Source organism: Salvelinus fontinalis, chromosome 5 (assembly GCF_029448725.1).
Source record: "Salvelinus fontinalis isolate EN_2023a chromosome 5, ASM2944872v1, whole genome shotgun sequence".
Classification (NCBI taxonomy): domain Eukaryota; kingdom Metazoa; phylum Chordata; class Actinopteri; order Salmoniformes; family Salmonidae; genus Salvelinus; species Salvelinus fontinalis.
Genome location: NC_074669.1, coordinates 35,519,679 through 35,532,358, shown reverse-complemented (window position 1 = coordinate 35,532,358; position 12,680 = coordinate 35,519,679). Strand labels below are relative to the sequence as shown.

At 42.3% G+C, this 12,680-nt stretch overlaps 1 protein-coding gene across 4 annotated transcripts in view; it reads left to right on the top strand.

The window, feature by feature from the left end:
• Positions 1 to 12,680, top strand: part of LOC129855524 (ribonucleoprotein PTB-binding 2-like) — a 74,427-nt gene that overhangs the window by 45,779 nt on the left and 15,968 nt on the right. For all 4 annotated transcript variants that reach the window (XM_055923283.1, XM_055923286.1, XM_055923284.1 and 1 more), the window contains one exon: positions 7,773 to 7,964. In XM_055923283.1, the coding sequence (XP_055779258.1) occupies positions 7,773 to 7,964 (192 nt within the window). The remainder of the gene's footprint in view (positions 1 to 7,772; positions 7,965 to 12,680) is intronic.

Genomic DNA, 12,680 nt, shown 5'->3' with positions numbered 1-12,680 from the left:
CGTGGTGTCTAAGATTTATGAGACGTAAAGGCCTGTCCATCAGGGTACGGACGAGTCTGTGACAGCAGCTCCCTCCCGACTACGAGGAAAAAATTTCAAACTTCCGCAAATTCACTGATGCAAAGATAGCAGAGCATTCCATCGGCCCGCACGACATCATAAATATGGATGAGGTTCCTCTGACGTTTGACCTGCCTCTCACTCGGACTGTCAACAGGAAAGGTGAATCATCCGTCACGCTGAAAACAACTGGGCATGAAAAAACGCAAAGTTCATTTGTTTCAATGTACCGGTAGGCACCTGCGGCTTATAGACATGTGCGGCTTATTTATGTACAAAATACATATTATTTAAAAATTCAGTGGGTGCGGCTTATATTCAGGTGCGCTTAATAGTCCGGAAATTACGGTAGCTGTTATTTACTATTTTACACCTGCTTACACTTGCCGAACATTATTATTACCAATTTTATAAGAGAATTACCGAAATTTAAAAAATCCAGGCATTTATAAATAAAATACAATCTTACTCTATCAAATGCCTTTTCAAAATCCACTATAAGTACCAGGCCCTGCTTCTCAGATGTTTCATGATGTTCTATTATTTCGAGTAGTTGTCATATATTATCTCCAATGTATCATCCATGTAAAAAACCTGTCTGATCAGGATGAACAATACCTGGTAAAACCCTTTTAATTCTGAATGCTATGCATTTTGCTCGTATTTTTGCATCACAACATTGAAGTGTAAGGGGCCTCCAGTTCTTTAGATAGACTGGGTCTTTATATTTGCCATCTGGGTCTTGGTTTAATAATAGAGAAATCAGACCTTCCTGCTGAGTACCTGACAGACTACCATTTCTATAGGAGTAGTTAAAACAATCTAACAATGGAGCTTTTAGTATATCAAAAAAGGCTTGATATACCTCTACCGGTATGCCATCAAGCCCTGGGGCTTTTCCAGACTGAAAGGATTTAATAGCCTCAAAAAGTTATTTCTCTGTAATTTGGCCTTCGCACTGAACGCACACACACTTTGTGTAGAAGATGAATTATCATAGCAGCTTAATGCGTTTGTGTGAGATTGCAAGTTTATGTATGTGCCTCTCTCTCTTTTTCTAACTCATTCTCTCTCTCTTTCTCTCTCTCTTGCTTTGCCCTCGCAGCCATCACTCACTCACGGCAACCTCCCTCCCTCCCTCAGGGCGTTGAAGTGGTAGACTGGTAAAGAGGAGAGGAAGGTAATTTCCATAGTGTATGGCTAATGTATGCTGATGGCCTATCGACCTCCTCCTACACACCTCTCCTCCTCATCCCTCTCTCCTCAGACCGGAGGGACTGGCAGACGAGTGGGAGTAGAGGAGAGGAAATGGTGGTGTGAGAGGATGGGCGATGGAGGGTTATGACAGCAGCTGCATTATGGTATGGAGAATCTACTACATGCCATTCAGTCCTGCCTTGTCATACCTTTCCATCTAGCTAAACTGGGGCCGGGTGTGAGCAGGAAGCCTATGTTATTGTCAGTTGGTCTGCATTTTCAAGTTTCACGTTTGAATGTCATGCGCACAAGTACAGTGACATAACCTTTCTTGCAAGCTCCATTAGGCTGCCATGTAAGTGTATGACAGGACTGAGAGTCCGATGCATTATTTAAGTGATCCCTTCTGCTGACAGACACAAGTTTAAATTTTTTTTAAATCCTAAATGACCCCCTATTCTCAATGGGCCCTGATCAGAAGTAGTGCACTATACAGGGGGAATAGGGTGCCATTTGGAACATAATCAAGTATGGGGCTGAATGGCTCCTTGTCCAATTACAGTGAGCTTAAATTGACACATTTCCAGGTAGGGGATTTACTGACCGACGCCCTCCTTCACTCCATCCATCTAGCCGTCTCTCTTCCTCTCCCTCCTTCCATCCCTCCATATCTGCTTTCACTCCTATTGGTGGACCGCGACCCGTGTAGCAATAATAACTCTGTGTCAGGAGACTTTACACTGGGTATCATAAATATTCACCCCCCTTGGATTTTCTTCACATTTTGTTGCATTCCAAAAGAGGGATTGAAATAGATTTATTTGCGATTTCTTTTTTTTGTGGGGGGGGGGGGGGGGGCATTGATCTACACAAAATACTCCACAGTGTCAAAGTGAAATAAACATTTGACCCATTTTTACAAATTAATAAAAATCCAATAACTAAAATATAATCGTTGCATAAGTATTCACCCCCAATGTTTAGACAAGATTTAACTAATGTGGCTTAACGAATCACATAATAAGTTACATGGATTCACTCCGTGTGAAATAATAGGGGTTGAAAGGATTTTTGAATGACTAAGCCTCCCTCTGTCCCCCATACGCACAACATCTGTCCCTCAGTCAAGTGTTGAATTTCAAGCACAGATTAAACTACAAAGACCAGGGAGCTTTTCGAAAGCCTCATAAAGAAGGGCAGTGATTGGTAGATGATTAACAATGACACATCAGATATGTAATATCTCTTTAAGCATGGTCCTTCTGAGCTGCAGAACAGGAAGGTAACTGCTCAGGGATGTCACCATGAGACCATTGGTGATTTTGAAACGGCTACGGAGTTCAATGGCTGAGGATGGATCAACTGCATTGTAGTGACTCCACAATAGTGTCCTAAATGACAGAGTGAAAAGAAGAATACAAATATACAGATTAAGGCACTGAAGTAATACTGAAAAAAAACACTGCTCTGTTGGATTCTTCAAATCCAACACAATACGTCACTGAGTAACTGCCTCTTTATTTTCAAACGTGGTGGTGGCTGCATCATGGTATGCTTGTTATCGGCAAAGACTTGGGTGTTGTTCTGGATAAAAAGAAGTAGGATGGAGCTAAGCACGGCAGGTAGCGGCAGTTAGCCTAGTGGTTAGAGTGTTGGGCCAGTAACCGAAAGGTTGGTGTAACGGTTTCTCTCCTCCTCTTCGTCTGAAGAGGAGGAGTAGGGATCAGACCAAAATGCAGCGGGTTTTGAAAACATAATGATTTGTTAAACGACGAAGACGAACACGAAAAAACACTTGGAATGATTACAAAATAACAAAACGAACGTAGACAGACCTGAACTAGAGAACTTACATAATAACACAAAGAACCCACGAACAGGTACAGACTACAAAGAAAACGCTACAGTCCCGTGTGGTACGAACATACATACAGACACGGAAGACAACCACCCACAAACAAACAGTGAAACCAGCCTACCTTAATATGGTTCTCAATCAGAGGAAACGTCAAACACCTGCCTCTAATTGAGAACCATATCAGGCAACACATTAAACCCAACATAGAAACACAACACATAGAATGCCCACCCCAACTCCCGCCCTGACCAACTAAACACATATAAAACAACAGAAAACAGGTCAGGAACGTGACAGTTGGTGGATCGAATCCCCGAGCTGACAAGGTAAAAATCTGTCGTTCTGCCCCTGAACAATTTGTTCTTAACTGACTTGCCTAGTTAAATAAAGGTCAAATAAAATAAGCACAGGCAAATCCTAGAGGAAAGCCTAGTTCCGTCTGCTTTCCACAAGACTGTAAACTCAAACACAAGGCCAAATCTACACTGGAGTTGCTTACCAAGAAAACAGTGAATGTTCCTGAGTGTCCAAGTAACAGTTTTGACTTAAATCTGATTGAAAATCTATGAAAAAACTTTAAAATGGCTGTCTAGCCATGATCCCCCAACACCTTGACAGAGCTTTTGAAAAGAATAAGGGGTAAATATAGCACAATCGGACTTAGTGAATACTTAGTGTTTCTAACATGTATTGACTCGGGGTTGAATACTTATATAATAAGGGTATATTAGTATATATTTTTTTTCATCCAATTTTTACACAATACATGTATGTTTTGTTCGATCAAGTTCATATTTATATCCAAAAACCTCAGTTTACATTTGGCTTTGCCTCCAAAACATCCCGTGAATTTGCACAGAGCCACATCAAATCACAGAAATACTCATAATAAACATTAATAAAATATACAAGTGTTATTCACAGATTTAAAGATATACTTCTCCTTAATGCAACCGCTGTGTCAGATTTCTAAAAAACTTTACGGAAAAAGCAAACAATGCAATAATCTGAGTACGGCGCTCAGAGACCAACACAACCCAAGAAGATATCCGCCATGTTGGAGTTAACATAAGTCAGAAATAGCATTATAAATATTCACTTACCTTTGATGATTTTCGTCAGAATGCACTCCCAGGAATCCCAGTTCCACAATAAATGTTTGATTTGTTCCATGAAGTCCATCATTTATGTCCAAATTCCTCCTTGTTGTTTGCGCGTTCAGTACACAATCTAAACTCACGACGCGCGGGCAGGTCCAGGCAAAAGTTCAGACGAAAAGTCATATTACAGTCCGTAGAAACATGTCAAACGAAGTATAGAATCAATCTTTAGGATGTTTTTAACATAAATCTTCAATAATGTTCCAACCGGAGAATTCCTTTGTCTGTAGAAAAGCTATGGAACAGAGCTCGCTCTCACGTGAACGAGCGTCACGAGCTCAAAGCATTCTGCCAGACCTCTGACTCATTCCCCTCTCATTCGGCCCCACTTCACAGTAGAAGCATCAGACAAGGTTCTAAAGACTTTTGACATCTAGTGGAAGCCTTAGGAAGTGCAACATGACCCATATCCCACTGTATCTTCAATAGGGAATGAGTTGAAAAACGACCAACCTCAGATTTCCCACTTCCGGGTTGGATTTATTCTCCGGTTTTTGTCTGACATATGAGTTCTGTTATACTCACAGACATCATTCAAACAGTTCTAGAAACTTCAGAGTGTTTTCTATCCAAATCTACTATTAATATGCATATATTAGCAACTGGGATTGAGTAGCAGACAGTTTACTCTGGGCACGTTTTTTCATCAAAACGTGAAAATGCTGCTCTATCCATAACAGGTTAAAGAAAAAGCCTATTTTAATTCTTCATTTCTTAACCAACTCGCCAAAATGCTTTTTGAAAGAAAGCTTTTCGTCAGTGCAGATGCCCCGAGGGACAAGATCAACGAAGGCACCGTCTAAATTGGATGGAAACCAGCCTGCACTTTATGATGAGGAAACTCCTCTGTCATTGCGTCAGTACTGAGAAGAGTAGTGCTTGTTTTGTGTGTCTGTGTGAGTGTACGGTTTGTGTGCGTTTTTGTGTGAATGTGTATGCACTGTGTGTGTGTGTTTATTTGTCTAATTCTTAGAGAGAAAGCCAGGAGGAGTAGATGTATTACATCTCTCAATAGCTCAGGTGGATTCTGTGAAAGCCAGACGCTTTGATAATGGGCTGAAATGAGCTCTTTAACAATCCACTGTAGTCTCTCTCTCAAGTGAAATAAACAATAACAAATGTACAGTTAACATTACACTCACAAAATAATAGAAACTTCATAATATGTCTATATACAGTGTTGTAATGATGTGCAAATAGTTAAAGTACAAAAGGGAAAATAGATTAATATGGATTGTATTTACAATGGTGTTGGTTCTTCACTGGTTGCCCTTTTCTTGTGGCAACAGGTCACTCATCTTGCGTCTGTGATGGCACACTGGTATTTTTACAAGATTGAACCCAACAGGGGGGGACTGTCATGACGTTGGCAGTGGGGGTAGGTTTATGACAGTCATAAATACCTCTTTCCCCCAAAATACCTCTTTCCCCCTTTTTCTCTCTCCCTACTATAACTGATGTGACATAAGAAAACCCCTTGGTTAACATAGAGATTCTGGGGACATCAGAAGTTGGGGGGAAATGAACTATATTCTGGTAATCCGACCAACTGAACATATGCGGTGGTACTTAAGGTATATTATGTCAGTTCGGTTGCCCTCTGACACATTCTCATCAATGATAGAATGACATAAACTCTACTGTGGAAAGTCTAAACGTCAGAGGTATCGGATTCACATGTAATTGTTGTTTAATTCAAATGTTTGAATATGAAATTATTTGTGAAGAGATTAAATGTAATTTTAGCTTCCAAATGAGAGATTTGGGTTTTCATTAGTTTGGCTTCTGCTCAACCAGGGGCCCGCCCCTGTGAAGACACATGGGTTATAAACTTTTCAGACACACCCCTCTCCCTCCACTATAAAAGCCATTGACAAAAATATAACTTCCTGTTCCGGGGACACTAGGATGACGATCCGGTGTCAGAATGGTTCAGATAATGACTACAGAACTAAGCCAACAGCAGCATGGACTTTGGTTGTGAATGGTATGAACTTTGAACTCGTATTCACTACAGAAGGATACCTCCTAGCCGTTGAGTTAGCAACAGCTGCTACAAACGTAGGTTAGGAAGGACAGTCAGAGTATCCCGTCTACTACACACAACGTTACTCCAACGTATCCAGTGATCACCAGAGACATTCTTCAAAGGACAGAGGACTCGGGTTGGCGATACGGTCTTCCATCTACCACCAACCTACTGAAGCGCAGCTCAGAGTAAATATTTATTGGATTTTCCTTTTTCAAATGGGCGGTAATTTAGAATGCATAAGATACTGTATTTACGATAACACAGCTTCGCCTATGTTCCAGTCTCCCGCTCTTTCACTAAAACCCAGCCCCCCCCTTTCCTTTGTGTAACAAGCTGTCACGTCTATTCCGCCCGCTAGGGATGTTTTCTTTATGACGGCACTTTGTAATCAAGTTATGATTTAATTGTGTATGTGTGTTTCTGTGTGATTAGTTAGGTATTTAGTAAATAAATAATTAAACACAATTTTGTATTGCTGATTCAACTTGTTAGCCAGGATTCTTGCAGAAAACAAAGGATTTACCACTTTCAGATGAGACTGAATAAAATGACGATTAATGTGACTACTATTTAGTAAAATATTACTAAATCTTTAAGAGTTTATTCGGAAGATAACAGCTCTATAAATATTATTTCGTGGTGTCCCTCTAGTTAATTAATATTTACATGATTAGTTCAATCAGGTAATATTAATTACGGATAAATTATTTTATAGAATAGCATGTCATAGCAATTAATCTGGCATAGTCAAAGACACACCCAATAGATATGGGAGTTTATCAAAATTGGATTTGTTTTCGAATTCTTTGTGGGTCTGTGTAATCTGAGGGAAATATGTGTCGCTGGTCATACATTGGGCAGGAGGTTAGAAAGTGCAGCTCAGTTTCCACCTCATTTTGTGGGCAGTGTGCACATGGCCTGTCTTCTCTTGAGAACCAGGTCTGCCTTCGGCGGCCTCTCTCAATAGCAAGGTTATTGTATGCTCAATGAGTCTATACTGTTCCTTCATTTTGGGTCAGTCACAGTGGTCAGGTATTCTGCCACTGTGTAGTCTCTGTTAAGGGCCAAATAGCATTCTAGTTTGCTTTGCTTTTTTGTAAATTCTTTCCAATGTGTCAAGAAATTCTCTTTTTATTTTCTCATGATTTGGCTGGGTCTAATTGTGTTGCAATTACAGGAGATTTGTCTCTCTCTCTCTCTCTGAAATTCTGAGCCAGAATTCCCCAGAGAAGACACACGTGGACAGAGAGAAAGAGAAAAGGAGAGAGAGCGAGAGAGTCGGACATGAGTTGGAGCTCACCTTGTGAGAGTAAACTGCCAGTCTCTGGCGGCATGAAATATTCCACACACACTCTGTAATTGTGATGGAATAGGGGAGTGTTCATGCACGGTTTCGTTTGGTCGTTAGTTCTGTGCTGTTTTGAGTGAGGTGTGTGGTTGTAACGTTGTATTCTCTGTGTTTCAGCTGGCCCAGGATGAGGGCAGCCCGGTGCGTGGCTTCGGGGTGGTGGAGTATGAGAGTGCAGAGCAGGCGGAGGCCATACTGATAGAGATGGACAAAACACTGGTGGGAGGACAGGAGATCCGTCTGTCTCTCTGCACCCCCGGAACCTCAGGCAGGAGCACATTGGCCGCGCTCATAGCTGCTCAGGGCGTGGTGAGTGACTGGACACACACACACACGGTAGATATACAAACACTCCCACCTCACACATTTATTAAAAATAGAATAGAAAATAGAAAATAGAGATACATTTTACTGATTCAGATACAGTACAAACTTGAACTAGGGACAACCTTGGAAATGCATGTGCTATGGTCAGGACTGCACACCTCGATAAACGGATGGTTCCATCGACTTGCTGCGTACGCTCGCTCAATATGCTTGCGCGCATTCATACATGCATACATACATATACATGAATGCAAATAGCCTCCTACTCATTCTCTCTCTCTGGTGCTGTGTGGCTGTTACAGTAACCATAACGGTGGCAGTTATAATTACAGTTGTCCCAGGGTAGGACTGGCTCACAATAAACCCACTCCCTCTGACGAAAGGAAATCATGCTGCGCCCACTGCCGCTGTAACTAACATACACGAACACACACACACACACTGCTCAAATGTAATCAAACACATGCACAGACAAAATCACACACACACACACACACACACACACACACACACACACACACACACACACACACACACACACACACACACACACATTGAAGTCTGCACAAACAAAAGCAGCATCTCATCTCTCCTCCATTCACTAATTTCTACCTGTGGAGCTGTCAGGAACTGTCAGTCTGTCAACACTGCATCATCACTAAATAGAACTCTCACTGGTCATACCAGGTATTCCAGCATATACCAGGTGATCCTGCACTAGGCATGCAGTAGTACTGTATAGTATTGTATAGATTCTTGTCCTCACACGACCCTGTATATCAGGTCTCTGTTTAAAGTGAGCAGATCAACTCTTGGGTCCGTTTAGTTTTCCTGTAGTAATCCTAATGGAATTGAGATTTGCATGTGTATACAGAGGGATACAAGGTTTGCCCGTAGCCTCGAGACAGTATAGACTTAAGAGGGAACCTTTAGTGAGAACTATTCACTTAGGGGGGCGATTTCCGACCCAAGTTAAGTGTGTGTAAATGGGAACGTAATTCCCTGTTTTAATGCACTTTTCTCTCTATACGTATTCTGACCTTGAACTGAAGCAGGAGGACAGCATACCGTTCACCCAGGATTCGTTTTGGGGGGGGGGGGGCTGCGATTGAGTGATTGAATGTGTGGTGGACGTGTGTCTACAGATACGCCGTCTTCTGACCTTGAACTTATTCCCTAATAATTCCACCACCTTTTGACCTTTTCCAATAGAAATAACATCCTGTATCCACGCGCTGGTATTTGCATCTTGATAAGAGGTATTGATAAGAGCTAGGGAGATGAATCGCCCGTTTGGATGCGGGACTATTGTTCTGTTTGACCTTTTAATCACAGGAGACAAATGGGCAACCGGTCATATGGCAGCAGACTGAAGCATATCAGCATATCAACTTTCCCACAGTAAAGTTTATGAAATGCTGTTCCACTATGCAGAATATAAATTGTGCTGCCTTTTAACTTGCAGGGATGGGCACTCTACGATTTCTTAAATTATAGACTTTCTCTGTCTCCTATTTCTATCGTGTTAGATATTAGCCACTCTCAGTATGAACCGTCAGCAGGCCTAATAACCACACATATTCGACTGCCAATTTACTCTTCGTTCCCTTTGTTTGGTACACAACCGACATTATCGTTCCATTAAATGACATTGTTTTGTTTACCTTTGTTTGCTTCCTCTGTAAACGCCGGCACGGACGTGTGGTTGTGGCTCAGGATCATTAGTAACAGTTGATAATGTATAAAAAAGACATGTAGGCTGAAATCGTTATGGAGCAGAGCGCAGACCAAGCTGTAGCAGTTTGAACCCATCGCATGGCGCAATACTTGTGTCATCACACAGTTCCATGGTTAGTGCAGGTAATAGATGAGGGTATAGCCTACTACTGTACACTATTCTCCCTACTATAATTATATGTACATTACTCATCCAACAGTAACATGGGTTGAAGAACGGAATGAATGAAACCACTGTTTTCTTTCTTTCGTGCCTAAAGGCTCTCCTAAATAGTCTACAAGATCAAAGTATTTTTAAATCTACCAATTGGTGCTGAAACGCATATGAATATGCATACAGTGCATTCGGAATTATTCAGACCCCTCGACTTTTTCCACACTTTTTTGCGTTCCTTCCTCATTCTAAAATGTATTAAATCGTTTTTTGCCCCTCATCAATCTACACACGATACCCCATAATGACAAATCAAAACGGGTATAAAATTTTTTAACTGGAATATCACATTTACATAAGTATTCAGACCCTTTACTCAGTACTTTGTTGAAGCACCTTTGGCAGCGATTACAGCCTCGAGTCTTCTTGGGGATGACACTACAAGCTTGGCACACCTGTATTTGGGGAGTTTCTCCCATTCTTCTCTGCAGATCCTCTCTAACTCTTTCAGGTTGTATGGGTAGCGTCGCTGCACAGCTATTTTCAGGTCTCTTCAGAGATGTTCGATCTGGTTCAAGTCCAGGCTCTGGCTCGGCCACTCAAGGACATTCAGAGACTTGTCCTGAAGCCACTCCTGCGTTGTCTTGGCTGTGTGCTTAGGGTCATTGTCCTGTTGGAAGGTGAACTTCGTCCCAGTGTTCATCAAGAATCTCTGTACTTTGCTTCGTTCATCTTTCCCTCAAACCTGACAAGTCTCCCAGTACCTGCCTCTGAAAAACATCCCCACAGCATGATGCTGGCACAACCATGCTTCACCGTTGGAATGGTTCCAGGTGTCCTCCAGATGTGACGCTTGGCATTCAGGCCAAAGAGTTCAATCTTGGTTTCATCAGACCAGAGAATCTTGTTTCTCATGGTCTGAGAGTCTTTAGGTGCCTTTTGTAAAATTCCAAGTGGGCTGTCATGTGCCTTTTACTGAGGAGAGGCCACTCTACCATAAAGGCCTGATTTGGTGGAGTGCTGCAAAGATGGTTGTCCTTCTGGAAGATTCTCCCATCTCCACAGAGGAACTCTGGAGTGACCATCGGGTTCTTGGTCACCTCCCTGACCATGGCCCTTCTCCCGCTCAGTTTGGCCGGGTGGCCAGCTCTAGGAAGACTCTTGGTGGTTCCAAACTTCTTCCATTTAAGAATGATGGAGGCCACTGTGTTCTTGGGGACCTTCAATGCTGCAGGAATTTTTTTAGTACACTTCCCCAGATCAGTGCCTCGACACAATCCTGTCTCGGAGCTCTACGATCAATTCCTTTGACCTTATGGCTTGGTTTTTGCTCTGAAATGCACTGTCAACTGTGGGACCTTATATAGACAGGTGTGTTCCTTTCCAAATCATGTCCATTCAATTGAATTTACCACGGGTGGACTCCAATCAAGTTGTAGAAACATTTCAAGGATGATCAATGGAAACAGGATGTACCTCCATAGCAAAGGGTCTGACTACTTACATTTCTTAACCTGTTTTTGCTTTGTCATTATGGGGTATTGTTTGTAGATTGATGAGGATTTGTATTTATTTAATCCATTTTAGGATATGACTGTAACGTAACAAAATGTGGAAAAAGGGAAGGGGTCTGAACACTTTTCTGAATGCACTGTACATTTAGGTGGCTTTCTTTCATTGATCCTGAATATTCTGAACCCGTTCTCTCAATATATTTTAGTCTATGGACAAAATTCTAACTAAAAGGTACACCGTATTTAAAGGGATGGCTTAAGATAAGTGTACTGAAAACCCTGTTGAATGAAAACTCCACGGGAAAATCTATTGGCCAGCAAGTAGGAGGGTTTTCAGCGGTTGAATTAAATGCATTCAGCGCGCGCAAGGGAACCACGCAAAGCCCGATACGCACCTGCATACGGTAAGCGTGAACACCAACCACTGAGGAGTGCGTAGGAGTGGCGTAAAGTTGGAATCAGCACCTTGGTGACCACTATGCACTGTCTGAGTGAATACTGAGTGAATACTCAGTGAATACTGAGTGAATACGGTCACTCAGACAGTGAACAGTGCTTTAAGGTGCTTTAACATATTAGAATGAATGAGCTGCAGACAGAAACCATAGCGACATGAGAAATCTGGAAGGAGAGAAGGAGAAAAATAGAGGAGACACGGAGGAGAGCCACTGTACTCAGAGGAGGATTCCTCCTGTCATTTATTCAGTTTGTGAAACTGAGTGTGAACACAGGACCAGATGGACCTCCCCCCTCCTCTTTTCTTCTCTCTATCCCTCCCTCCCTCTCCTTCCCTCTCTCTGGTGTGATTGTGTGGGAGTCAGGCTTTCTGATGCTTGAAGGAACCAGCCAGCAACCAACCAAACACACTGATGCGCACTGACATTTTCTCAGAAAGAGAGAGAGAGAGAGAGCCTCCTTTCTTCTTCTCCCTCTGAAAGACACTGTCAGCGACAGATCCCGCTGTGCTTCGGGGACAAACCTGTCTCACTCAATACTCAACTAACATACACTGATACACACTCTGTATGGCAGGCTAAGACGCGTGCCATCAGAGGTAGTAATGGACACTGTACTTCCCGTATTTAACAGGATACAAGCGAGCCTGAATTCAGCTGAACTTAGTTTGAAGGCTAGGGTACATATCATCTTGGTAATGTTATTGCAGATTTCTACTCTGAGTCGGCGTCTGCGGGCTAGAGCGTGCTGTCCTGTGCTGCTAAGCTCAACCCTGCAGGTGGTAGCATTTATAGTTCCGTCAGTTTCCGTCACATAATGAGCAGGGAATATTTGAGG